The following is a 27894-nucleotide window of genomic DNA, read 5'->3' as shown; positions in this document are numbered from 1 at the left end:
CATGGATGAAACCCCTCAGGGTCTCTCCTAGGACAGCACAGCCCCGCTGTCCCGCTCACTTGTCCCCTCCATTTTCAAGGCTCTGAAGGACTTTGCTTCCCTCACCCACGTCATCCACAGCCAGCCTCCCATGTGCTGCTCCTTCCTTCTTGCAATGCATCAGTCCACAGGAAGACATGTTAGGATCTCTTACACACAGCAAATGGGAACTGCTCTGTCTAAATAGCAGAATAAGCCATAGCGTAAGTGAAAAGGATCTGTCCCAGCAATTTGTCAGATAAGAAGACAATCAGCATAATTCACCTTATTTATATGCAGCTGCTGTCCAGGACAAATAGAGACCAATTTCAATAAGGTCAGTGCAATTAGGGAAATGAGAAAGGGAAGCACTTTAATCCTGGGTCTGCTTCTGTGGGAAAGGAGGAAACCCACAAGCCGCCTCCTCAAACAGACAGGAGGCTGAGAGCTGGGACATGTGTACCATGTCCTGTGGGTGGACGGAGAGCGGACAGAGAGGCTCCGGCAGGGAGGACAGGGGCTCTTCACCCACAGCCTTCCCACCAGCCCTGGACAGCCGCTCTTTGGGGATGGCTGCTGGGCTCCTGAGCCACCAAAGCTTTGGGGCCATGGGGTCAGCCTTTTAGAGTGGATCCGAATTATTCTTTGGGCTATGCCTGTCACCAGCTCTCAGTGAGAAAAACTAGAAACCTGGGATAAAAATCTGTTTAGCTGACTGCAGGTTGTACATGCACTGTGTTGGTTTGGACTGCTGGTAGCAGTGCCATGGTTATGGATCATGGTGATGCTCTTTGGGAGCTGACATAATCCCATCCAGCCACCAGCCACGGAGATGTCCGGGAGCATGGAATCTCCCAGGAAGCATTTTCTTTAGTGAACAAATGAAAAAGGGTAAAACAGAAGGGACAGGCCCCTTTCCCTGCTGTCAGAGCGGGTGATGAACCTTTGGCAGAGATGCAGTTCCCAAAGAACATCTTAGTGGTATATCTGTGGGTTTCAGGACCAGGACTCACTGTTTAGACATTTTTGTAAAAAGTTTGGGACCAACTTACCCTATGAGCGTCCTGATTGCTCTGGCTGCTTTCCCTCTGTCGTGCTTTGGGGTTTCAGCTTGGCTGTTGTCTTTGGCTGGAAAACAGTGATGAAGGAGCAACAATTAAGCAATTACTGCTCCACCAGCCCATTTACACATGAGGAGAGGTGTTTGTGGCTTGCCAGGGCTGAGTGAGAACACCTACCAAACAGGGGTCTGATGTGTGTAGCTGAACAAGGATCTGGCCCTGGGATACACTTTAACCAGCTCTGCTTAAGACAAGAACATGGCCTGTGTCCTCTGGACAAACAGAAGAGAGGGAGCCTGTCACTGCCTGGACCCTTTCCCATCCAGCTACCAAACTAAGGAAAGATGGGTAGCGGAGGAGGACTGCTGGCTGCTCATGGATGAGTCCCTCTGGTACTGGGCTCTCTCGTGCCTCCCGTGGCACACAGCTGATGGAAATGGATCTGGAGAGTCTGGTTGGCAATCTGGAAGCCAGTTATTTTTTTTCCAGTTGGTGGGATTCATGCTGATGAACAAATAAGCAAATTTAATGTACCTTAAACCTTCCTCGTGGGCAACTTTAATTGAGCAATTAAAGCACCACGGCATTGTTAATTAAGAGGAGAAAACACCCAGCTTGGTAATTATATGCTTGTGAATACAGTTTTGCATGCATGGACCTTTATGAAGAAAGTCAGTGGAGACTGGCGTCCTAGCTGGCAGGGCAAGGTGGGAGCAGAGCTATAGATGTGAGAGAGAGGAAAGCTCCATCCAGCTGTGCCCCATCACCATGTACCATCTGGTGGGCACAACTCTGGCCACACAGGGTCAGGGTGAGTCTTAACATCACCAGGGGACAAAATGACGCAGGAGGGCAGGGCAGGACAGGTCAGAGGCACAGACACCAGCGGCGCTGGGCAATGACCTGCAGCCCCAGTGGCAAACCTTTTCAGCTGTGTGAACAGATGTGGTCCAGATGCTCATGTCAGAGGGAGGTCGAGGGAGGTTGTTCCTCCCGCTCTGCTCTGCCCTGGGGAGGCCCCATCTGCACAACTGGGGCCAGGTCTGGGCTCCCCAGTTTCAGAAGGACAAGGAATTACTGGAGAGAGTCCAGCGAGAGTTACAGAGATGCTGAGGGCTCTGGAGCATCTTTGTGATGAGGAGACACTGAGAGAGCTGGGGCTGTTGAGCTGGAGAAGAGAAGCTGAGAGGGATCTGATCAATGGATCAATATCTCAGGGTGGGTGTCAGAGGATGGACCAGACTCTGTTCATGGTGCCCAACGCCAGGGTGAGGGGCAACGGGCACAGACTGAAACACAGGAGGCTCCATCTGGAGATGAGCAGAAACTTGTTTGCTGGGAGGTGCCAGAGCCTGGCCCAGGCTGCCCAGAGCGGGTGTGGAGTCTCCTTCTCTGAGACATTCAAACCCCCTGGGCCCACCTGTGTGATCTGCTCTGTGACCCTGCGCTGGCAGGTGGGTTGGACTGGATGGTCTCCAGAGGTCCCTTCAACCCCAAGCAGTTTGTGATTCTGTGAAGGGGAGGAAAGGTGGAGGCACGAGACCTGCTCTCCTTGGGCTGGGGTGCGAGGGGACAGACCCGCACTGCAGGTGGGGATGCTACTTGCCCCTGGGTCTCTGCCCAAGAAGACCCCAGCCTGTGCTCCCTTCCTCTGGTGCTGGAGGGGTGGAGGAGCATCAGGGAGGAGGAGAGGTGTGCTGCAGGGTTAAGGGAGCCCACCAGAGCCTTGCTCCATTCCCTTCTCTCCCCAAACTCCTTATCCCTTTCTAGGTCAGAGATGCTCTGAGAAGCCTCAGGCTTCTCTCTCCTTTTTTTCAGCTAACAGGTATTTTCCAACACATGTAAGAATACCACAGAGCAACCATGAGCTCCTTATGTTGTGTCTTCACATGAAACAGCCATTACATACCGCTCAGTTCGAAACAGGACACTGGTCTTGCTGACTGTAAGAAAACCCCCTTTTTCCAGGCTCTGAGTTACACGGGACCCCTAAAAATGTGCCTGAGTGTCACACTTGTCTCTGTCAGCAAACCTGGGATTTCAGTGCACCCATTATCAGGCTGGGCTCCACCTCCCTCAGTTGCTGCTTGGAAGCATTTGTCCTATACATCAAGGTGACAGATAAATATATGTTAAAACACTCTGCCACTGCAACTCCAGACGAACGCGTTGGAATACATTTCACATTTCTTTGCAGACTGGTGCAGATTTCAAGGAGACTTTCTATGCAAGTCCCAGCGCACACGTGCCAGCTCTGAGCCGCAGGCTTGGTGGCCGTGTTGCACCTCGGTGACACCTGCTCAGTGTCCCGTGTCGCTGGCAGGACACCAGGCTGTCACACCCGCCACACGCACCAGTGCCCTGGGTGCCCACCACTCAGGGCTTCTGCCAGGAGCTACCAGAACAAACCTCCGAAGGGCAGGAGCAGCGATAGTTTTGAAGATACGCTATAGGACTTGTGCAGATGTGGTTTCAGTGATGCCAGGCAAGAAAATCAAAGAAACATAGTGACTCACGAGATTTTCATTATTGCTCTGCAAGCCAGTCAGCTGCTTTGTAAAATACAGGCAATACTGCTGGCAAGATTATATCGCCTTCAGTTTATCCCATGTGAAGCCCCACACCCTAAAAAATAAGAAAGAAAACAGTTTGTTTTCCAAACGCATAAGCTAGGACTGTTCAGGATCCAGATACCAGACTTCAGATGGGAACAAACTGCAAAGAAGCTGTGTCAGAGCCACTAATTGTTTGCAAGGTTTGGGCTGGACTTTAGGAAAAACTTGTTCCCCTGGAGGAATATCCATCCCTGGGAAGGAATCCTTGGATTCACACTTGCCTCATGCCAGCGCTTCCATTTTATAGTCCCAGACCAAGCTGCTAATTAATCTGTTTGTATCCCAGGTCCACTGGGCTGTCTGTGCAGGACTAACTCAGCTCAGCGAGCCCGCTGGAGACGGCAGTGTGTAGGACAAGGTGATCTCGGTACTTCCAGCACCTCCACTACCTCTAAGAAAGTGGCCCAATTGAATTTCCTAGGGAAAAAAAGAAAATAAAGAAAAGAAAAAAAAAGGGGGGGGGGGGGGGGCGGGAAGAGGGTGTCGAGGGTTTAGATTGCGGGGTGACAAAACCCTGGCAGATGTATTGTTAACCTCCTCTCCCCCCTTCAGCTCCTCCCTCTCCCCTCTTCCCACTTAGGACAGGCCTTCGGGAGGGAAAGAAGGACAGAGAGAAGAGAGCTGAAAGAATTAAAAATATTTTACTAATGCTACTGATAAGAATAGAGAAAATAATACAAAATATACAAAACCAATCTTGAAAGTCTCAGCAACTGCAGAGCTGGCAGCCGAAGTCCTGTACTGGACTCTGCAGCCAACCGGAGCTGGATTCAGTCTGTCACTGGCCTCAGTTCGCAGGGACAACTAGCAAGGTCCTCTCCTAATGTCGGCCACAGGGAAAGGGAAAAGGAAAAGGGATGAGATCCTCGTGATCTCCCACTTTTATATGAAGTATTCACCTGAATGGAATGTTATACACAGTTGGTCAGTTTCTTGGTCGCCTGTTTCTCGTTGCCCCTCCTGCGAGATGTCCATCCAGGCTTATCACTAAGTTCGCATTCCATTGCTATGTTTACCAAAACATGTATCTGGTTCTCCAGGAAAATGCAGCTAATATGAAGCTTCAGCTGACAGGCAAATTCACTAAAAGAGAAACTTGTTTTTTAACAAACGCAGGACAGAGTGGAAGGCAGCTTTTCCCAAGACCTAAAACCATATTTTTTTTCCTGGTTAGAAGCAAAGAAAAAGGACAAAGATGACTGCAGAGCTGCCCCTTCTCCACCAACAGAACGTTTTTGTGCCTGCCATAATATTTTGTTGTTTGGCACTTTTCCTCTGAGTTTGCTGTGTTTAGCCACTGACACAGAAGAAGGGTGAGAACAACGCCAGGCTGGAGTTCAGGGTATTGATGGGGATGAAACAAGTTCTGTTTTTTCTCGGTAGGTCTCTATAGTCCCTGTAAGAACTACCAAAGAGCAGCTGGAATGTGATGGATTGATCTGGCAGCATTCAAACACCTCCACCAGTTTTGGAAAGTTGTTTTGTTGGGTTATTTTGTTTGAACTCTTCTGCAGAATTTGGCCACGTTCGCATCATGAACACTGGATGACCAGTGTGCAGGTGTTCGGGAAGCTGTTGATGGGGAATTTAGAAGAAGTCTGCTAGAAAGACCTGGCATTCTGCATCTGTACTCACAAAGGAGATGGTGCCATGCGATGGCAGGCTGGGGACCTTAAATTCTCTACCAGCATATTCAGAGGCTTGGTGTGATCGCTTTGCAAGGGGAAGATGCTCCTCATTCCCACAGAGCAGTAGGTCTGTGCCCAAAATTTTTCTGCGCTTGGCATGAGATAAACATCCCATCCATGCCACTGCTTCTTGTGTGATGACTTCTTTCCCTTTCTGGAAACAAGATGCTGCTGCTGACACTTGTCTGTGCAGAAGGAAGGGATCCAAAAGCTGGTGGTGCTCAGCTGTGTGGGGGCGAGGGCTGTGCTGGCCCCCGCGATGCTCTTCTCTTGCTTCTGCTGGAGTGCTGGGCACCCTTATGCTAAAGCTCAGCCCCTGTATATATCCATAGCTCTATGCACATGGTGAGACAGCTCACAAACCCCCCAGAACCGCATGCTCGTTCCCACAGGGACTGGGATAAAATCCTTGGTGGTTTTTTTGTCCTTTCTTCATTTATATATCTTTGATCCCTGAAGCCTTGCAGCAAGGATACCTGCAAGGGTGGCTCCCACTCAGCCCTGCTCCTTCCTGAACACATTGTTTTCTGGGTTTGTTTTTGGTCTGGTGAAAGCTGCAGGTTTTTTTCACAAGCCTTGGATAGTTCTATCTAAAACCCTCTGACAAATCTGAGTTTTGGAAACAGCTTTTTTCTAATTCTAGCATTGGGCCACCTGTTCCCATCTGACTCCTGAAAGCTGTAGCATTTCCCCAGATAAGCTTTATAAAAAACTCTTCACTCCGAGAACGTGCCAGGCTGTCTCAAATGTATAAGGCTGCACAGTGTCACCTCGATATCCCTCCCACAGAAGGACATCTGCACCTTTCTTTAAGGATGTAGGGAGGAAGAGCAGGGCAGAGTCAGGGATGCTTTCAGCAGAACTGATTTCAAGCCAAGAGGCAAGTCCTGCTGATTTTTCTATGGCAGCACCAAGCAGAAGCCCAGTTTGGGATGCAGCCAGTCTGGACCACCATGGTTTCAGTTTGCCCAGCACTACAAGTGGGATTACTCCACTTGGAAGAGCAAAGTCCTCCTTACGTAACTGTCCTGGTGGCTGTGAAATCGGTGTGTGGAGCAAGAAGCTGTGCATGTCACCTTTTGTTGGATGTGCCATTTGCTCACAGACTGATGTGCAGGGTTTTGCTGGATTTGCACAATCTTCATGGGTGAAAATTCCCCATGTTCCCCTCTCCGTAATACCCAGGGGTGTGAAGGAGTGTGAGATGATGTGAATTGAGGGAAGAAGGGCCAAGCAGTGAGGTGAGGGGGAGTCTGGGGTGATATGAGACAAGTTCAAGTGGGTAGAGCAGTGGGATGGGTTGTAGGTAGTGCTGGGCATGGGAAGGGTTGTGAGCTGTGAGAAGGGGGTGCAAGGTGGGAACTGGGCTGTGTGAAGGGATGTAAGGTGGTGCTCTGGTGCAGGAGGTAAGGCAGGAATCCGGGGTGCAAGATAGTGCAGGGGCCAACAGCACGCAAAGGATGGGCAGAGCATCAGCTGTGAGGCAATGCATGATTTGGGGAATAAGGGTTTATCTGAGAGATCCAGCCCAGCCAGCCCCCAAAACCCCCTTCAGATCACCAGCCAACCTGGGGACAGAGCCTGCGCTGACGTGGGACTGCAGGAAAAGGGGAGCACAGCCTTGCAAAAACACAGGGTTTGGGGCAATGAGACAGATGCATTTTTTTGAAGACATAACTGAACAAGATGCTTCTGTTTCCATGTCTGTCACGTGGGAGCTGAGATTGGAGGCATCATGCTGAAACAAGATTGAAAGAAGCTGGGATTTTGTGCTTTAGCTTCTCCCACAGCCTGCAGGGCTCTGGGACTGGTCCCTGTCCCTGTCTGTCACAGTGGCTTGACATCCTTACTTCCAGCTCTATCTCTTCTCAGCACCACTAAAATGAAGACAAACAGCTGCTGTTCTGGTTCTTGCTGATGCCCAGCTTTGTTGCAGGGTCAGGGGTGGGGGCAATTGGTGGCACTGGTACCACAGAGCTGCCCCATGCACCCTCCCAACTGCACTCTCACCCTGCCCAAACCTCATGGGCCGAGGATGAAGCTGAGAGGGTGCAACACAGGGTCAACGCTCACATTTGCAGCCCCACCAGAGCAGCCCTTGGTGGTCCCTCTGGGGCCACCTGCAGAACACTAGTCCCAGATGGTGACTTCGGACTCAGAAGAACAGCTCATTCCTGGCTAACATATCCTCGACAGGTTCATCTATCATCTCCTGAGCTCTGCCAGCTTATTAGCAGATGTTGTCCTGTTCCCAGAGGATGGAGAGGGAGGGAAACAAATGGACTGAGCTACAGATGGCTGACAGAGCCCTCCCTATACTCGCAGTTTCTGAGACAAGCCTGATGCTCCGGGGCACTGTGGGCAGGTGATGCATACGAGAGTGGGGCAGTGGGCTGGGAAAAACCCACAAGATGTGCTGTGCAGGGGTGGGATCAGTTGCAGCCACATGGAATTGACCCCGACAGGCTGGGGTGATAATTAAGGAATCACTTATGAAGTAGAGGTCTGGAGATCTGCTCTGCCAAGCACAGGTTTAGTGCTGGTTTGTGTAGGCTCTGCCCATGACACTGGGACCAGCCAAGTGTCAGGGCTGTAAGTTCAGTGTAGATGTGCAAGGCCTTAGCGGGGCTGAGGACAAAGGTCTTCTGCTGTCCCACGTGCACGGCGAAACCACACTGCGAGACGAAACTGCAAGGACAGGCAGCCTTGGATGGGCTTCGCAAGGGGAATGGCACTGCTGGTAGCGGGTCCACAAAGAGGCAGGATCCAAGATCCTCAGACACGGAGGTACCAGCTACATAAAATAATAAGAAAAAAGGAAATCCCCACTTTTTGCAGGGCTCCTGGCAGGGAACTTGGGGCAGGTGGCAGCAGCTGGTTGCAGTGAAGACAACAGGACACTTCTGCACCTTCCTGGTGGGTGCCTTCGGATTTTCTGTGGCTTCAATGTGTGATACAACCATGGCTGTAGAGCCCTGTAGATTTTATACCTGGTGTGCCTGACTTAATTTTTCTCATTGGCCCCTTCTCTGCTGATTTGCTCTTACACACGTCATTGGCGTGGAATGAGGGAGCTGAATCCAGAGCAGGACATGCCTGTCACCCTGTACTGTAGGGATTTCAGATCTTGTGCAGGTTCCAAACTGGTGCCCTGCCTCCCGTACCTGTGAAAGGCTTTGTGTGTGAGTCCTGCTTGCATCCAAGCAAGCACCGAGGCACACGAAGGAGTGCGATGCCACCCAGAGCAGTGCCTGCCCCAGCCCCAGTCACTCTCCAGGTCTCCTCACATACTTGTGCTGTCCAGGTGCTGGGACGTGGCTCCCAACGGCTCAGCACCGTGCACAAATTCACCTGTAATTTGTCATTTAGGATAATTTTCCCCCTGAGTGCATCTAAAATGATTGTGAATCATTGCTATAGGTAATTAACGGGGTTTTTTTTTTACAGCATTAAATGCTAAGTAATTGCAATTGCTTGGTGCAAATCTGCTGTGCTTCGTGTTCTCATCCTTCCCACTGGCATGTCTCTCCACACCTGATATAGCACCGATTTCTCTGTCCTTAATTAAATATTGGTGAGGGGAATCACTCCAGTGCCTCTTGAATCAAGTGTCCCTGGTACCTGGTTCCTGCACCAGTAGAGATGAGGGTGATTTGCAGGTTTAAGGGAGGGTTCGCACAACAAGGTGAAGGCAGCAAATCCTGGAACGCACACTGGGCAGCAGGGACCCGTTGCTCAGCTCCCATCTGGTAGGCCATGCTCGTGCCCTGTCTTCATCCTTTCCCACATGGAAAAGCTGGGAACTTCTCTTTCTTAGAGATTCTCCCTCCCCTCCAGCTGGCTATCTCACAAATTTGTCCCCACCTGGGAACAGGGTGTAACAGCAGTTACACCCAAAACCAAGGTGTTGCAGACTGGAGGGTGTTGCAGCATCACGCAGAGACCCTGTCTCTCTGGGTGTGCAGCACCACGAGGACCAGTCAGCACCAGAGCTTGGTAAATGTCCAGGGCTGTCCTTAGTGTGGATGCCTGGGGGCAGCAAACCTGTGCTCCCATTTCTGTCTCCCCTTCTTTCCATTCTGATGCCCCTGAGGAGGTGACAGGTGTCGAGAGTGACGAGGAACGAAGCCAGCTGTGAGCTGCTGCGATTTACTCGTGAGTCACATCTGCCTTCCCTTGCATCCCTGAGTTTGGGCATTTCTGCTCCTTGTTCTGATGCCCTTTGGGGAGTGGAAGAGCAGGAACTTAGGAACAAACTCTGGAGCTTTGTTTTTTCCAACCTGCTGTACCAAGCTGTGGTACCAACCTGCAATGCCAACATCTGTGGCATGGGCAGCATGTGTACATCCTGCTGATGGTATTGCTCCCCTGTCTTTAAAGCAGCATTCAGTGCAAAACTCCCCCAGAAGCTGGTGATGGAGACTGAAGAAGGACCAGAAAGCCGCGAGGGATGCAGTGTGCGGCTGGGGCGCTGCCTTCAGCTGCCATTGCTGGAAGTAGCTCAGTTATAAAGAGGCCGTTTTATCACCATGCAGGTGTGATACGTGGTATGTATCAGCCCAGGGAGATCTGTGGAAAGGAAAGGAGTGTTGTTAATAAGAAAACAAATCAGCACCTAGAAGCTGAACAAACAGACAGCAGGGAGGGACTGAGACCACCGGGGATGCTGGATCACAAACAAAACCCTTCTACATGCTTGGAAGCAAAAATTGAGGCTGTATGCAGAGCTGACCGCTGGGGGTAAAGATGGGAAAATTAAGGTATTACTACCTCAGTAGGGAAAAAAAGGAATGAGTCAGAGCCAGGAATAATGCTTCAATCACTGGAAGTGGTTCTAGAAGAATACGGGGATGCAGATAGACCCTGTTTTTCCTTACTTGGAATCGAAATCTGCAAGAGAGGACAAATCCTTCCACCCGAGACAGATACCTGACGTGCCACACGTCACTCTTGAGCTTATCGATTTTTCTAACGAGAGATGAGTTGTTTGTTTGTGTGACAAACGATTCACCCGAGGGGCTGCCAGGAGAGGTGGGGGTAGGACGGAAGGGACCGATGGCAGCCCCTGCGCGGGATGAGCGTGTGCTCCCGCCGCACCGCCCGGCAACGGGGGAGGCACAACAGCTGAAGGCAGTTGTGATGTGAGACTAAACTCAGGCTGGCTCACTCGGCCTTGCTGTCCCTCTGTGGGGAGCAGGCAGCCTGCGTGCTCTGCTGGTTTGCTGCAGCATGAAACCAGAGAGGGTGTTTTCCCTTTGTTTTGTGCAAGAAAACTTGTTGCTTTGTACAGCAGCACAACAGGGGCTTGCAGAGCGACGTGCACCATGTCCCAAGCTTGTAATTCTTGAAACCACGCACATGGATGCTCTTGGTCACCTGGGCACACGCAGCATGAGTGGTGTGGCGAACACTGTGAAGTGAGGACTGTGCTGTAAATTTGTCCCATAAATGATAGCTCTTAGAATAGTTGATGAGGTGGTTTCCAGATCTGCCTGGTTTGTTTGATGTTTGCAGCACACCCTGCCCTGGGGCCAGGCGGTGGCTCAGGGGGTGTCTGCAGTGGGGGAAGCTCTGGGCAGTGGGCACAGGGGCAAGGAGAGCACCTCAAGCTTTGCAGGCAGCTCACGAAAAGCAGAGGCACCCATGTCTGCTTGTGAAACAGTGGGGAACGGGCACCGGGACGGTAGTAAGTACTGACTGGGGGGAAAGACAAAAGCAGTTTTCACAGAGCCCAGTTTCCAGCTGGGCAGCTGGAGGGGGACTCACCAGGGCGCTGGGGAGAAGGGTGGGTTTCCCATGCACTGGCATGGGGGTGAGAGCGGGGTCCAGCTCTGCGCCGGTGGGACGCACCAAGCCGTGGGGTGCTCCTCGTCCAGTTGCATCCCTCTGACCTCTGCCCTTCGCTCCTCTGCAGCCTGCCAGCTGGGGTTCTACAAGTCAGCCCCCGGGGACCAGCTGTGTGCGAAGTGCCCCTTGCACAGCCACTCGGAGAGTCGGGCGGCCCGCGTGTGCCGCTGCGACAGCAGCTTCTACAGGGCGGTGCAGGACCCCCCCTCGGCTGCCTGCACACGTGAGTACCCCGGCTGTACATGGCAGGTGCTCCAGGCTGAGCTCATCATGCACCCGTGTCTCTGTGCGTGCTGCCCACGGTGCTGTAGCAGCCTTTCAACCCTACGTCTCCCTTTGGCACATGAGTTCAGACCCCATGAGCTGTGCTCCCTCACCGCCCGCTGTCTCATCCTGCTGCTCTCCAAACATCCCTGCCCAGAGCCTGCTCCTGCCCCAGGGCCCCTCTGGCCACGGGGCAGGGTCAGACCACGGCTCTGCCGGCAAGCTCGCCCGCTCTCACATCAGCGTGCCCGGTGCTTGCCGGCTGCTCTCCTGTGCAGACATGGGGGGTGATCAGCCCCTGGGAGGCCGAGCATCAGCACGGTGTTGCTGCACTCTCCCTTGCTGGGATGGGTGGTGGCACCAGGTTTGTTACGTGGTTACTGCTCAGCTCTCTACAACAGGCTGCTTTGAGGGGTCTGGTGCTATTAAAAGGGGACAAAATCATCCCAGGAGGACTCTCCTCTCTGCAGTCGGTCCAGGAGGGCAGAGATGCGCGGCTGCTTGCTGCAGCCAGGGTGAAAGGCAGGTCAGCAACATCTGGCTTGTGTTTGCCTATCCATCCACCCAGGACTGTTAACCTCCCCAGGAAATGTGAGTTTAGACGAGTAGGTCCTGCTCTCCACCCTCCAGCCCACGGACACCTTGGCTCTTTCCGCAAAAGCTTCATGCATCCCCATTGCTTCCTGCTTTCCCCAGAGCAAACGTCAGCTCCTGCCTGCCTGGCACTTGGCATCCACATCCAGAGCATTTCATGGCATTTCACCTATCTGTGTCTTAGCTGTCTTCTTTTTGGAGCATTTACCCTACCAGGCAGCTCCTTCGTCCCGGTAGCATCATTTGTATGTGCAGGTACTTTCTGCCCGAGGTGCATCTCTCCATTGATCCCATGATCTGACAGTTCCAACACACATCAGCAGTCCTGGCTCTACCTGAACCTCTGCTTCTTCTCCAGGTCCCCCCTCTGCTCCTGTGAACCTGATCTCCAGTGTAAACGGCACCTCGGTGACACTGGAGTGGGGGCCGCCCCTGGACAAGGGGGGACGCGCTGACATCGTGTACAACGTGGTCTGCAGGCGCTGCGCGGGGGACGCTGGCCCGTGTGAGGCGTGCGGCAGCGGGATCCGCTTCGTGCCCCAGCAGATGAGCCTGGTGCAGGGAGCGCTGACAGTGACCAACCTCCTGGCCCACACCAACTACTCCTTTTGGGTGGAGGCCGTCAATGGTGTCTCCGACCTCAGCCTGGAGTCCAGGAGAGCCGCAGTCGCCAACATCACGACAAACCAGGCAGGTAGGAGGAGCAGACGTGCCCCAGGCTTTGCCTGTGTGGGCTGCAGCGAGAGGCGTCAGGCCGTGTACCACATTGTAAGCCTCTGGGTGCAAACCCCCAGTGTTGGCAGGAAATCCCCTGCGGTCAGGGACGAGGGAAGGGAGGCAGGGTCCCAGGTGACAGGATGCCTGGGTCAAGTAAAAAACAGTCAACTTCTCTGCTTCCCATGTGGTTTTGAAGCTTCAAAACAAGAAGTCCCTCTATAGGCCAAAACGTGAGAAGTAAATAGGCGTGATTCTGTGATTTCACCTTCAATGCCACTAGTAGATAACTTGAGTTTGAATATTGACATGCCAGTGTATCTGCACAAAATATTTATATCCTAAATTAATTTCTTGTATTCAGGGTAACTATTTGTGGGGTGTGTGTGCATAAGGGGGCTTGGACCCACTAAGTCTGTTTTTTCTTATATAATACAAACTTGTTTCATACGTAATGATTATGAGGAGAAACTTCTTCCCGGTGAGGGTGTCAGAGCCCTGGACCAGGCTGCCCAGAGAGGTTGTGGAGTCTCCTTCTCTGGAGACACTCAAACCTGCCTGAACGCATTGCTGTGCCATCTGCTCTAGGTGAACCTGGTTTAGCAGGTGGGTTGGACTAGACGACCTCCAGAGGTCCCTTCCAGCCCCAGCCAGGCTGGGATTCTGTGACTGGCTTGGTGGTGGGCATGGGACCCCCAGGAGGTGTGACCCCTATCCTCTCTGCTGCTGGAGCTGGGTACAGGGACCTGGGGTGGGCTGGAGACAAGCTGCTGCTCAAGGCTGCTCTTACCCTTCTCTAGTTCAGGGTATCCCTGTTGACCTTCCTCTCCCCTCACTTCAGCCTGCAGCTGCTGGTGGAGGCTCCTTTTCTGCAGGAGACAGAGGGCACAGAGAACAGTTGTTTGTTGACAGGAACACTAAGTAGAGCATGAATCTTTCAGGCTGTTCCTCCAGCCTCCTCTCTCTTCCCAAAGGGCCAAGCAGCAGTTCATGTTGTGCTTTTAGTTCACACCGAGGGCAGGCCCTGGCAGGTAACAGCAACCTTTGCTGGGAAAAGTCTCTGTCATGCACGTCTCATCTTTGCAAATCCCTTACTGTGAAATACTCTTTCCCCAGGAAACCCTTCTGAGCAATGGTCTGGCCCAAGTGGGCCAGGATCTTGCTCCAGGCTCACCTGGGCATTTACCCAGAGCAAAGCAGAGCCCAGCTGAGCCCCTTTCCATGGACCACGCTGCAGGCAGAGAGGACAGGGCAGGAACTGACCCTTCTTGTTAATCCCCCCTGCTGGAAACAAACCTGCAGAACTTTCCTGTGGTGCTGAGCCCCTTCTGCTCTAATGGTGGTGGTGCCAGCAGGGGAAACCTGGGGGCCCTCATGGGGTTAGCTCATGACTGGCACAAGAACAAGGGGTTTTGTTATAACACCTGCCCATAGCACTTCTTCAGCACTCTGCTGAGCCCACGTGGAGATGGCTTGGTCCTGCCGGCTCGCTACTGCGTGATCCCTGCAAGTGCCAGCGAGCAGCATTGTCCTGATGCATTGGGGGATGTTCTTGGGATGTGCTGTGTGTTCCCATTTCAACCTCTCTGCTGGAAAGTGGATATGGAGCAGGTGCTGCAAAATCAACAGGGTTGGGAATGTGGTAGTGATTGAAGTTTAGCTGCAGTGCCTGCATGGTGCTCTAGCTGCTGCACATCACGGAGCATCCCTGTGTGCCAGGAGGGGCCGAGGGACCCCTGCTGCTCTGCTGGGTGGCTTGTTCACACTGCGTGCTGGTCACCCCTGTCCCCCCGGCCCCGGCCATCTGAGCAGGGCAGGCACTGGTGCGGCAGAGGTGCCTGGGGCTGTTTGGAGAGATGGCGTTACACGTGCCTGTGGGGTTTAGCAGATTTGCACCATCCCACCCTGTCCCAGCTCCCTGGGTTCCTGTGTCCCAACAGTTATTTCTGCTTCTCAGAGGAGCCAGCCCGAAGATGAACTTAGCTAAAACTAGTGCCTTTCTGTCCCTGGGAGCCCCACTTCTGTCGCAGCCCCTGCAGCCTCTTTTGGTCTCTGTGCTGCTCCAAAGGACACCCCTGTGCTGCAGCCACACCAGACAGAAGCTCCATCTGCCTCAGAGATGCCACATCCCACCTTTCATCTGGCAGCTGAGGTCACAAGCAGTGCCTGAACCTTCCCATGAGATGAATCCAATGGCTGCCCCTGGCCATTGCAGCACCCACCACACTCTCTGGGGTCTTTCCAGGGGGGATTTTCTTAGTGGGGAAAGAGGTTGGTGAGTTGGCTTCTCTGGCTGTGACAGCTCCAGTTTGGGCATGGCAGGTACAAGGACTGATTCACAGGCTCCCAACTCAGGACCAGGCAGATGACAAGTACCACAGGGCAGGAGAACACCCCCAGGGCACCTTTAGACTGATGCTCAGCCCCTGATCACGCCTCTGGGCATTTATTATCCCCCCTTTCCCTCTTCACCTGTCTCTCTCCCCCTTCCTGAGGTGGGGCAGGAGGGGTCAGGGTCCTGGTAGGGGTCTCCACAACCTCCAGCCCTGCAGCCCCTTCTCCTTTCTGGCTCCAGATCACAGCAAAGCACCAATGTCCCATGCTGGGACTGTGTCCTCCTCTTTCATCTCCTCAGAGCCTGCTCACTCCATGGCAAAGAGATTGAGGCAACTGAAGTGAACAAATGCCTGTTTGCCAGCCCCTTCACAGCAGTCTACTCCAAATGGCTTTAATTAAAACAAAAACACAGTTTAAACTGGGGTCCTGCATGGGGCTCCAGTTCCACCCATCCATGCTGCTGTGTCCTGCTGCCCCGACCCGTGCAGGACCCCACCAGCAGGTACGTAACCCCCTGTGCTCTGCGTCCCCAGCCCCGTCCCAGGTGGTGGTCATCCGTCAGGAGAGCACAGGCCAGAACAGCGTCACCTTGCTGTGGCAGGAGCCAGACCAGCCCAACGGCATCATCCTGGAGTATGAGATCAAGTACTACGAGAAGGTAACGCCGAGCTTGCTGCTGCAAACCCGTCCCAGGGTGGCAGACTTAGACAGGGGCATGGCTCAGCTTAAATCCATTGCTGATATCACCCAACCTTGCATAAAGGAGTATTTTGGAAGACTTTGTGGTCACTGTGCTGATGCAGCAAGGTTTTTGGTGCTGTTTTTCCCCAGGACAAGGAAATGCAGAGCTATTCGACTCTGAAATCCAAGGCCACCACTGCCACCATCTCTGGGCTCAAGCCTGCAACCCGCTACATTTTCCAGGTTCGGGCTCGCACCTCCGCTGGCTGTGGGAGGTTCAGTCAGACCGTGGAGGTGGAAACGGGGAAGCCAGGTGAGTGTGTGCAGCCGTGGGATGTGGGAAGTGCAGGGCAGGGAGCATGGGGGATGCTGATGCCCTTCTTCATGGCCATTGTTCCTCTGCCACACAGGGAGGGAGGCTGGAGGAACATCTCCTGAGGTTTCAGCCTGCAGGCCTTGTTTGATGTTGCCCTCCTGAGATGTGCTTATACATTAGAAAGAGGGAGGAAGGACGTAGCAGATAGGGCAGGGAAGATCTGGTGGAGTCCTGAGGCTCCAGACTCCTCTCTGTGCTGGTTTGCTGTATCACCACAGCTTTCCCAGACCTGTCCTTGGTTTCCCCATGTGTAAATGATCTCTGTACACTAGGAGAGCCACAAAGCTGGGGCTGGGTGGGAGATGGTGCTATATCTTTGTAGACCGTGACCCTATTGGGGTAGGGAAGTTCCTGAGCTCAGCAGAGCGCTCCCCGCTGCAGCTCGCCTCCTCCCTACCCTGCTTCTTCCAGTCTCTCTCCGGTATGACACAATGACAATTGTCTGGATCTGCCTGACACTCATCACTGGCCTCGTCGCGTTGCTGGTGGTCCTAATCTGCAAGAAGAGGTGAGTGTTTTCTGGAGGTCAGTGTGACTTGTCACCAGGTGGGGCAGAAGGGATGGGAGAACTTGGATGCAACTTTTCTGCTCTCAGTTTGTCCAGAGTATTCATAGGTCAAGGGTTAATAAGCAACCAAGAGATTTAGGGGTCACCCCACCTCCACTTTCCCTGAGGCAGAACCAGTTTCCAGACCTTCCTCTCATGCCATCAGGTTGAACAGCAGTAGCAATAGCAGTAGCCATAGCAATACCAGTACGAGGGCTGACTGGGTAGGCTGGAGTATAGGTTAGGAGTGGAGAGAACTCTTCTCCAACAGAAGGCTCTGAGGGAGGCCGTGTCTGCCACATCTCAGCATGACTGAGCCAGGCACACGGAGCACAAATGCCACTGCCCATAGGAGACAGGAGAACTGCAGCTTTTAGCACTGCCAAGCCTTGGAGAGCACCTGGAAAGTGCCTTGCTCCAGGCTACAGTGTCAATCCAGCAAGATGCAGGGATGCAGCGGGTGGAGGGCCAAGTGCCATCTCCAGCTCCTCCTGGGCTGCCTGCAGCCCTGGCACACGCTGCCTTCCACCCTCTCTTTGGACTGCCTGTGGGACAGGAGCACCTCCACTGACACTTGTGTCCCTGTGGCAGGCACTGTGGGTACAGCAAGGCTTTCCAGGACTCTGACGAGGAGAAGATGCATTATCAGAATGGTCAAGGTAGGACCTTCCCCACTGCTGCCCCTGGGGTGTGAAGGACTTAAACCCTGTGGATGGGCAGGGAGCTGGACCGTGCCCTCCAGCACTGCTGTTGTTTCTGGGGTGAAGGGTTTTGACCACTGCCTGCTCTGGGGAGAAGTCTTCTAGGATTTCTGAGCGGGGACTCTGATCCCAGAGACACCCTGGTAATGGGGTTGCAGGGTTGCACAGTGTGAGATGGGACTGCGGCAGGTTCATCCCAGACAGCAGCAAACCAGGAGAGTGGAAAATGCATCATGGGGGATGGGTGGGAATTGGGGGGATGATGAAGGGCAATAATCACATGGAGGAGACCTGGGCAGCCAGGTCCTGGACTGCTCTGAGGACACTGCTACGCCAGAGTGCCTTCGGTTTTCTTGGGGCTGCAACCTCTGTGGCTCCTCAGCATGTCAGCCCAAGAAGCGCTGTCCCTGCCCCTACTAAGCCTGTCTGCTGGGTCCCCCTACTTCTCAGCAGGGCTGCCTGAAAGAGCTTATCTCCTCTCTCCCCTTTGAAACCTGACAGTGAAGTTCCCTGAGTCCAAGTTCTACGTGGACCCCCACACATATGAGGACCCTTGCCAAGCTGTGCATGAGTTCACCCGCGAAATCGAGGCCTCCCGGATCAAGATTGAGAAGGTCATTGGATCTGGTGAGTCCTCAGGCCAGCTATCTCTTTGCATCGCGTCTGCTCAGGGAAATTCATGGTCTGAGATTGTGCCATCCCTGTGTGACCACAACAGCACTGACACTGTGCTCAGCCAGGGCTTCATCTACTCCTTATCCTTTCAAGATCAAAATAATGGCTAGAGTGGGGTATTTTTGGTGCATGAAATAAACTCTTTGAGGCAGCCTGGTGCACAGTCTTGCTGTGGCACTGATGGCTCAGACTGGTACAGCAGATGGCTCAGCCTGTCCCCTGTGGGTGGCCACCCTGCTTTCAAACCTTGGTGCAAGTGTCTGAGGTGTCAGGATGCAAATGAAATTGCAAATAAAATTGTAAATTTTCAGAACAAAAAGGATTTTTGCATAGGAACAGGGGCTTGCAGGAGAGCAGGGGGCAGAGATGGAGCTAGAACTTCACCATCAGCACCCCAAGGGTTTACCCCCAGAGCAGCATTAGGAAACCTGACTGAGAGACACCCCTGCTGCTGTAAGAGACTCCCAAATTTGTTCATTAAAAACTGTAAAGTGAGTGCCACTAATCACTACTCTTGGCCCACTGCCTTTAGTAAAAGGCATCAGAGAGAGTTGGTTTCTGATGTTTCTGCCCAGTTTCCAGAGGTGGCACTGGAAGCCAATGGGCAATCCTTTCTGTACTCACAGGCAGCAATGCACAAAGAGCTCAGAGTTAGTATCATAGAATCATAGAGCAGTTTGGGTTGGAACGGACCTTCAAAAGTCATCTAGTCCAACTCTCCTGCAATGAGCAAGCTCCTGAGAGCTGGAGCATGCTGTGAGTGTGCCAGCAGGCTGGGGGACCCATGATGCTGGAGGGTCAGTGGAAGAAGCTGAGGAACTCCTTGTGCCCTCACCTTCCCTTGCCTTGCAGGGGAGTCTGGAGAGGTGTGCTACGGCCGCCTGAAGCTGCCAGGGAAGAGGGAGATTCCCGTGGCCATCAAGGCTCTGAAAGCAGGCTACACAGAGAAGCAGAGACGGGACTTCCTGAGCGAAGCCAGCATCATGGCACAGTTCGACCACCCCAACGTCATCCACCTGGAGGGGGTGGTGACCAGGAGTATGTGGCCGGTGGGGACAGGACCCTATTTTGAGGCAGAGCTGGGATGTATCTCCCTGTGGGCACCCTGGGAGATGGGGATCAGGAATCACTTTGGGTGCACTGCATCCTTTGGCTGCCCCAATTGCTGGCTTGTCGCTTGTCTGTTTACCTGGGTCCCCTGTATCCCACCCCCTTGCCTTCTCTTGCAGAACAAACTTTCCATGCTGCAGTTCCCTGCCCTGCTCCACAGTGCACTCCAAGTCAAGGTTATTGGTTAAGGAGGTGCCCTGTCCATTAGTGTTTATTTTAAAGGCTGCCTGTATTGAATCATAATTTGCAGTCTTCCTTCAAAATGCACGTTCTGATGCAAAGCATTATGCTAATGGCATGCAAATTTCAGCAGGATAAGGAAGCTGACCTAGCCACATCAATAGCACCTGGAGGGAGGGGTGAGTGTCAGGGTTCTTGCTACATCCCCACCGTCATGCCCATCCCGTGCGGTGCAGGGGTGAGACGGCTCCGCAGGGCTGCAGGAGATCCACGGGCCTGGATTCATGTCTCTCCCAGTAAAAGTGTGGCACTGGGCTTCTCGGAGGAAGGTGACTTCTCTGCTAACTTGACCTCCCTTGTCTTCTGCAGGCAAATTGGTAATGATTGTTACTGAATACATGGAGAACGGCTCGCTAGACACCTTCCTCAGGGTAAGGAGTTCTTTTGTATTTTTATTCACTGCACATCCCCCTGGGCTGCAACTGGAGGAGAGGCTGGTTTCTGCTCCTCAGCCTCACGGCTACTGCGACCACTGCACGGCAGTGGTGTGTGTGCTCCAGGCTCTCACCTCTGCAGCACACACCTGCTCCAGGGCATTGCGGTCCCACAGTGGCACTGCAAAGGTGGGGACACCTGTGTGAGCGACATCAGAGGCACTGGGAGAGCAGGAGGTGGGCTGGGCAGACAGGAGAGAGCCACTGGGGTTAGAGGAGGCACTAAGCCAAAGATGAGAGCTACTACGGGGTTGATTTGACAAGTGCAGCATCAACAGACTGCTGGTGAAAATCATGAATGAACTCTGGGTTATTTCCTCTCCAGAAACACGACGGGCAGTTCACCATCATCCAACTGGTGGGCATGTTGCGTGGCATTGGAGCAGGCATGAGGTATCTGTCTGACCTGGGCTACGTGCACCGGGACCTGGCTGCCCGCAACATCCTGGTGAACAGCAACCTGGTCTGCAAAGTGTCCGACTTCGGCCTCTCCCGCATCCTGGAGGATGACCCCGATGCTGCGTACACCACCACGGTGCGTGGCTCCTAACGTCGCAGTCTTGTTGATCCTTACTGCCGGTGATTGCCTCAGGCCATTGACAGATGTTAGACACTTGCAAGTCAAGATAGGCAGGGCAGGGGTGGAGATAATCACCTCACCACTGATATCTGGACCAAGAGCATGAATCCAAAATGCTTCTGAGCCTTAATGCATTGTCCTTCATACAGAGCCATCCCAGAATGGAAGTGTGCATTGAAGAAAGATGAGCAGGGTAGGAGGGCGGGGAGGTGATCAAACCTCCACAGCCAACAGTTTCCGTGAACACGTGTGGCCCACCACACAGGGACACTCCCATGTCCCTGTTAGAGTCCTTCCCTAGACTGCGTAGCTCCTTCCAGTCTTTTGGTTGTCCTAGAGCCATCAGTTAGTGTTACAGTACGCTCTTCAGTGGCCACACACTCACTTTTCCATGTGACGGTGCCTCATTCAGGGTGGGAATTGGCTTTGCAACCTAGATGATTATGTTTTAAGCTGGGACACTTCTCTCTGTTAAGTCATTTTAAGGTTTTCTGGCCAACCTGACAGGTCTGGAGCTTGATGTGCTCCTCCACTGGAGGTCATCAGAGGGCAACTGAAATGCATTGAGGGAACATGCTCTTCTTGCACTTCTCTGGCCACGAAGGGAATTAGTGTGTTCCCCAGGCACACCTCTGGCAGGGCAAACACGGTTGATAGGCAGTTCTCTATGGTGGCCAGTTTGGAGCTGCAGCTGAGGAGTTTGAGCACCACTTTTCAGAAGGACCAGGACTAAAGAAGCAGAAAGAGCTTCAGGCTAGTCTGGGATAGCTCATGGCACTGAAGAGCAGGGTCCAAAGCAGTTGCAGTTCCGAGGCATGAGTGCACAGTGGCCCAGCCACATGGCCTTCGTGCTCTTGACTTGGGTTCAGTCAAGTGTAGAAGTGAGCCAGAATGTATCCCATGTGTGTCTTTGTGTTCAGATGCTCCTTTGATTTTTCAAGGAAAAAGTTGATATTTCAGATCCCTGAATTTTGGGTAAGGTTCTTGCTGCTTGGTTCAGGTACAGCTTCTTCTGCATCTTGGCTTTGGGGCTCTCAGAGGAACAGTAAGAAGGGGCCCAACATAAGCCAGGTCTACAGACACACATACAGCCTGGCCTTCCTCCCACCAAGCCAGTCTCTGAGATTTTCCCCAGTGCTTTTAATCTTTGTGAACGAATTTCCAGAAACAGTGTGTCAGTGACCACACAGTATGAATGCAAGCAGGGAGGTCACCAGAGGATGGAGCAGCCACCAGGAATGTCACAAGCAGAGGCTTTGAGGCATCTTGGCACAGTGAAACCCGCCAGAGATGTTTGCTCTGGAGGAAGACGAGGTGCAGAGTCTGGATAGAGCTGAACTGTGAGGATGCAGTGACAGGATCAGGAGCACGAGGTCTCTGGTGAGACCTTGGTCAGGTTATCCTGAAAATGATGATGCTTTCTTGTTCAGAAACTTGTGACAAGGTGGTATCCTGTGTTCCTCCACTGTTGTTCTTGACCTGCTCAGGACATTACTTCCCCAAATGGGCTCTCCCAAAGGACACATCATTCATCTTCGGTCCCCATCAAGGAGTGGGGCAGAGCAGACAGGACTCAGTTGGGTGGAAGCAACTCTCCCAGACACATCACACCTGCCCAGCTGCTCTGGGGAACTCATCCCACATTTCGTGTGCCATGACTTTCCTCTTCCCATGGCTGGCCATCACAATTTTACCTTAAGTGTATTCTTAGCATGTATATTGCTGATTTTTGTCAGAATGGTCCTTTAACTCACCAAGTTCTCCTCTTCAATGCTTGTCTACCAAAGCACTAATGGAGAGGGAGCACGTGCCATTGTTCTTCTTGTCTGCTCAAGTCCTGATCTCTGCCTGCACCCAGGGTCAGCTCCCTGCTTTTTGCTCTGGTGGCCCTTGGCTCTGCTTCATGACTTTGAATTCCTCTCTCTTGAACGCTGAGGGCCAGAATTGTGCGTGAAGGAGACCTTGTAAAACAGCACAGCTTTCTTCTTTCTCTACTGGAAATACTTTAAAGTCATCCTTCAGGTACACTTCTAGGCTTACCTTGTGCCTCTTCAGTCCTTTCCACCAGAAGATGCCATCCCAGCATATCGCTTGTCTGATCTGCTGTCCCAGATGCAGAGGGTTAGGGGTGCTTGAGCCCTGCATGCTCTGAGCCTCCACTGTTGTTCACTTTTTCAGGGGGGGAAGATCCCCATTCGCTGGACGGCTCCGGAGGCCATCGCATATCGCAAGTTCTCCTCGGCCAGCGATGTGTGGAGCTACGGCATTGTCATGTGGGAGGTGCTGGCCTACGGCGAGCGCCCGTACTGGAACATGACCAACCGGGACGTGAGTGGACGTGGAGCAGTGTGGTGGCCTCTTCTGGCCTCACCCGAGCCAGCCTAGCCAGGGGATCTGGGGAATAGGGACCCAAAGAGCAGCCCTTGCCTCTCCTCACATCCCTGCAGGGCTGTGCACAGCATGTTTGTCCCCTCAGAGGGAACATCAGTGTGTTGCCCGTCATTGCATCAGGCAGCCTGCCCTTTTGCGGCACGGTGACTCGTGGCTGTGCCTGGCTATGGGCACTGTGTGTCTCCCCATCCCTTTCTGCTGCCCTGCACAAGCCTTTCTGCTGGCCGGAGAGCTTCAGCATGTGTTATGTCACTTTGCCTATTCCCTGGAAGGGGTCAGGGCTTCCCCCTGCATTCACCCGTCCACCCCTCCTGCACCCTGTGCTAGGTGTTCATCCCTTCCACTGCCCTCACGAGGCTGCTGAGAGCCCCAGGCTTGCACCACTTGGCAGGAAGCTTTGGGCTTGTCAGAGTTATGTGGAGCCACTCTTACCTCAAGAACAACATAAAAACTGTAGGAAAACGTAGGTTATGTTCCTGACTATAACCTGAGAACAAAATTTCCAAAAGGAGGCAAAAAAATGAATATTTTGACTTTGCAGAACCACAGGACTAATTTTTTTTGCCTACAGGCACTACAAATCTATCTGCTTTCTCCCTGCTCTGAGTCCTAAGAATCCCCTCTCTCCCTATCATTTTTATTATTTTAGAAGGTGGCTTTGGTGACAGCAGGGCATGGATGAAGGGGTTACACTACCTCCTTCACACAGTTCCTTTGAGCAGGGTTTCCTCCAGCCTTGCAAGCCCTGGTTGTAGAACACCCGAGCACGAGTGCAGCTCTCGTAGCTTGTCTGTTGGAGGAAAGCTGCAATATTTTAGGCCTGCTGGACCACTTAATAAACCTGCTGACATAGCAGTGATTTCTTGTATGTGTATGGTGTCCAGCCTGCTTCCAGCTCTCCACAGAGACTGCGCACAGCTCACTGGCAATTCACGTGTCGTTTAGCATGGATCTTGTGCACAACCCCTGCTTCCCCATCTGATGGCCCCAGCAGCTCACACACCAGGGATCTTCCCCATGTGCTGCCACCCGGGGTGCTGGGGGCTGGTGGGAATGCCACTCACTGCAGCCTGTGGCTTCCTTGCAGGTCATCAACTCGGTGGAGGAAGGCTACCGGCTGCCCGCCCCCATGGGCTGCCCCACCGCCCTGCACCAGCTCATGCTGGATTGCTGGCAGAAGGACCGCGGTGAGAGACCACGCTTCTCCCAGATCGTGGGCATCCTGGACAAGCTCATCCGCAACCCTGACAACCTGAAGTGCACGGCCACCGTGAACCGGTAAGAGCTTCCAAAGCTGCTGCAATGAGCAGGAGTTGACAGGTGGTGCTGGGCAGAGCGTGTGGTCTGCAGTGAATGAGGGATATTTCTGTCCAGCTCCAGCAGCAGTGACTTCCCTGCAACCATGGACATGCACAGGGCCCATGGGCACACGTTGTGGTGGGCAGTGGGGACCATCCTGCACTCCCACTACAGTATCCGCACGCCAGTGTCTGGTGAAACACGTGCAGCAGTGCCCAGGCAGCAACATGTCTGCCTTCACCAGCCTGTGAGGTGTCTTTCTGTCCTGCCCTCACCTGCGGGGTCACAGGCTCTTTGAGATGGACCTCACAGCCTGCCCACCTAGGACCAGCACCTCCCGGGCTAACCCGTTCTGTCCTGCTCCCAGGTTCACCCAAACGCGCTTCGACAGGAGTCTCCTTGACCTGTCCGGCTGTCTGACAGTGGAGGACTGGCTGGAGTCCATCCGGCTGGGGCACTACCGGGACAACTTTGCCATGGCAGGGTACTCCTCCTTGGGCATGGTGATGCGCATGAATATCGAGTGAGTACAGAGAACAAACAGCACCGATGGGGTTGCTTGCACCATCCCACAAGCCCCAGGCAGTGGTCATCCTGCCTTGGCTCACTCAATCTAGTTGGCCCCCATGGCAGAGACAGACCCCTAAGGAAACAGTGTTTGGCCCGTAACAGGTTCATACTGAGACCTGGGGTGATGCCCAAGGGTGCGCTAAGCTTTGAAATGAGGTGTGGGAGTCATAGTGAGAGGGTGTGAGTACCGAGTCACCTCTGGTGCTCTGTGGTGTTTCTCCAACATTATCACAGGGTCACAGACAATTTAGAGTTGTGAGGTCCTTGTAAGTCACCTAATCCGAACTCCTGCTCAAAGCGCTAGATCAGGTATGATGTTGCTGTCTCCTCTTAGTTTTATGTCCCCTGCAAAAGGCATGTCTGGACCAGAGGGCGGCTGGGCCATGCTGCTCATCTTCTCTGGGATCACCTTGAAACAAAAGGAGCTAGGAGGCATCTCAGAGCTTCTTCAGACCTCGTGCAGGGGACTGACTCCCTGTTCAGTGCAGCTGGGCAGGGAGGCACCATCCAGGGCCTTGGTGAGAATAACAGGTCATAGTGAAGTGACCAAGGCTGGATTAAGGAGGGCTTGGGAAGATGTGTCCCACCACCCATCCTCATCCTCCTGCTGTAGGGAGCTTGCTCAGTCACCTGCCCCAGGGTTCTCTGAGGTGGCTGATGCTGCAAGTGTAACCAGAAAGGACAGCAACTATACCCACTCCTACCCTGGGCTTACATCCCCCTCCCTTTGTACTAGCATTAGTGCCGGGGCTGGCAACAAACTCTCCTGCCTCTGAGAAGACTCATTTTCTTTCAAAGCCATGAGGCTGCCAGACATTAGTTCTGATGGCTCGGGAAGGATGTGGCACTGCACACCCTGGTGGAGGTGGGGCAGGTAGAGAAGTAGCCAGTAAAAGGGGAGATGGAGAGACGCAGCAGAGCATTGTCATGTGCATTGATTGGGGGCTGTACTTGGGACTGAGCTGATACTGATCCTTGTTTCTCATGTATATTGGGGAAGCTTTTGAGTGGGGAAGGCTCATCATCCATCTGTCTTTCTGACTGGGTTATCTGAGAGCATCTCGCTAAAACTGAATCCAATTTCAGAGCATCGATCTTGTCACCTACTCATCTGTCAGGAGCGATCCCCGTCCTGCTTCCCCTGGGGCTGTCACAGCAGCCCTGTCAGGAGGATGTGCCCAAGTGAATGGCAGCCTCTCTGTCCCTGGCAGGATGCGCAGGGACCTTCAGCAGCAGCAGCCTTGTGGCGATGGGCAAGCAGAGAGGAGTCGGGTGTGGGTCCTGGGCTGGTCCATGGGGTGCACACACACAAAGGACAAGTGTCTCTCTGGGGCTCAGCACAGGTCCAGCCCATGGGGTGTCTGACTGTGTCCTTGTTCTCCAGGGATGTTCGGAGTCTGGGCATCACCATGATGGGCCACCAGAAGAAGATCTTGAGCAGCATCCAGGCCATGAGATCCCAGCTACTGAACACAAATGGCCCTAAGAGGCATCTCTGATCACCAGCTTTGCAGACCAGCATCAGGCATTCCTTAACACTTACCCTGGCAAAGGGGCAGCAGGGTGGTGAGCAGGAAAAGGGGCACCAGACCAGGACCTGGAGCTCCACCAGCATCTCTTTGATTTCAGTGTCAGTGGAAACATTGCCTTCCAGACACCTTGATGGTCCTGCTACCTCCTTCCCCCATCTGAAGGGGGGAGCAGCTTTCCAAGCAGGCTGGTGACACATCTTGCCTCTCTCCATCCTCTACTGTGTCCCTGTGGGACTGGGGGTCCCCACACAACTATGCAGGACAGGTGGTAACCCCTTCACACAGCAGGATGGCCCCAGCTGCACCTGCAGGTGGAGGGGTATCAGACACAACAGCAATACCAGGAGCAGTGGGACTGGCCTTGCCATGGCACACAGCTCCTTTGGACCTGACAGCTGGGGAGTTTGTTGCACCTCTGCACTGAGGCGGCCCCCACAGGCTGACACACAGCAGAGACAACCGTGCTCCCAGTACCTCCCAGCTCCAGTGTACTCCAGCCTGGACCTCCTGAACTGCACCAGCCTGCAGGTGACTTCGTGGTCACCTCTACCAAACCCAGGAGACCAGGAGACAGAGTACAAGCCAGCAGTGCCAGGAACATCTGGCTCTGTGTGCAGAGACTTCCTCAGCATGGAGAAGGGGTGGCCAGGATCTGCTGTCTGGAGCCTCAAGAAGTCTCAGGGTGCTGCAGGAGGCTCTCCACCTCTTGAACCCACCAGCACTGCTCCTCTCCAGACCCAGAACAGGCATCCCAGGGCAGTACAGGCACATTTTCTAGACCCACAAGCTCAGGTTTCTCCCCCAGCAGAACAACCATCCTGGCCTCCACCAAAGCTGTACCAGAGCAGAGAGTGGTGGGAGAGTTTATTCCCACCTCACATAATGGTGGGACAGAGGGGCTTCTGCCAAACTGTACTTTGTTCTGAAGTTGCCTGAGAGAAACCCGAGAGCTTTCTCATCACCTGTCCATGCCAGGGCTGCCATGTCACCTGCAGAAGAGGGGTCCTGAGCAACACCTTCAGCTGCAGTCACACAGTGTATAGCTGGAGACAGGGGCTCTGGGCAAAGAGGATTTTCCGCACTATCCAGATGATGAGCCCGGTGACTGGGAGGTTGACCTTCCCTCCACAGCTCTCCTTTCCTCCACAGAGCATCTCTTCTGGCGACCTTGCCTGGTGCAGAGCACTGGCCTCCAAAGCCTTGTGGAAGCTGGTCTGAGAGGCTGAGCTGGATGCAGAGATGCAGATGTGGCAGGGAGGGGCAGGCTGTGGGGTGGGAAGGTTTCTTTTGAGTGTAAATACAATTTTCTATGGGATTGGGAAGTGTTTTACTGAAATGTGATGTTAAGTACACAAAAGTGGTCTCAAGCACAGAAACCTCAGTCATGAGGTTGAACTCACTGCAAAAAACTCTGCTGGGCACATGGCTGGGAGGCGGGCTGCTGGAGGGACCAGCCTGGCCCACGCATCCTCTCCTGAGCACTGGCACGGTAAATCCAGCATCACTCAAATGAAGGTACTGGTGGGATCTGGCCTGAGGGCTGTTCCTGTCAGTGCCGTTTGGGCACAACGTGGGTGGGGGGAGGGTTAAAGCCATTTCTCAGCTGCAATAATCCTGGCT

At 53.4% G+C, this 27894-nt stretch overlaps 1 protein-coding gene across 1 annotated transcript in view; it reads left to right on the top strand.

The window, feature by feature from the left end:
• Positions 1–26241, top strand: part of EPHA8 (EPH receptor A8) — a gene marked incomplete at both ends in the record, with an annotated part of 51885 nt that extends 25644 nt beyond the window's left edge. Inside the window, 14 exons of the mRNA XM_082069710.1 lie at positions 11297–11452; positions 12446–12781; positions 15672–15796; positions 15970–16132; positions 16607–16703; positions 17334–17401; positions 17945–18070; positions 18971–19156; positions 19778–19839; positions 20228–20437; positions 22661–22810; positions 23961–24151; positions 24540–24695; positions 26127–26241. Of these exons, the coding sequence (XP_081925836.1) occupies positions 11297–11452; positions 12446–12781; positions 15672–15796; positions 15970–16132; positions 16607–16703; positions 17334–17401; positions 17945–18070; positions 18971–19156; positions 19778–19839; positions 20228–20437; positions 22661–22810; positions 23961–24151; positions 24540–24695; positions 26127–26241 (2141 nt within the window). The remainder of the gene's footprint in view (positions 1–11296; positions 11453–12445; positions 12782–15671; positions 15797–15969; positions 16133–16606; positions 16704–17333; positions 17402–17944; positions 18071–18970; positions 19157–19777; positions 19840–20227; positions 20438–22660; positions 22811–23960; positions 24152–24539; positions 24696–26126) is intronic.
• Positions 26242–27894: the final 1653 nt, after the last annotated feature.

This window comes from Streptopelia decaocto (genome assembly GCF_964273445.1).
Source record: "Streptopelia decaocto genome assembly, chromosome: 20".
Classification (NCBI taxonomy): domain Eukaryota; kingdom Metazoa; phylum Chordata; class Aves; order Columbiformes; family Columbidae; genus Streptopelia; species Streptopelia decaocto.
The sequence above is the reverse complement of the archived record's forward strand: the minus strand, read 5'-3'. Positions and strand labels throughout refer to the sequence as shown.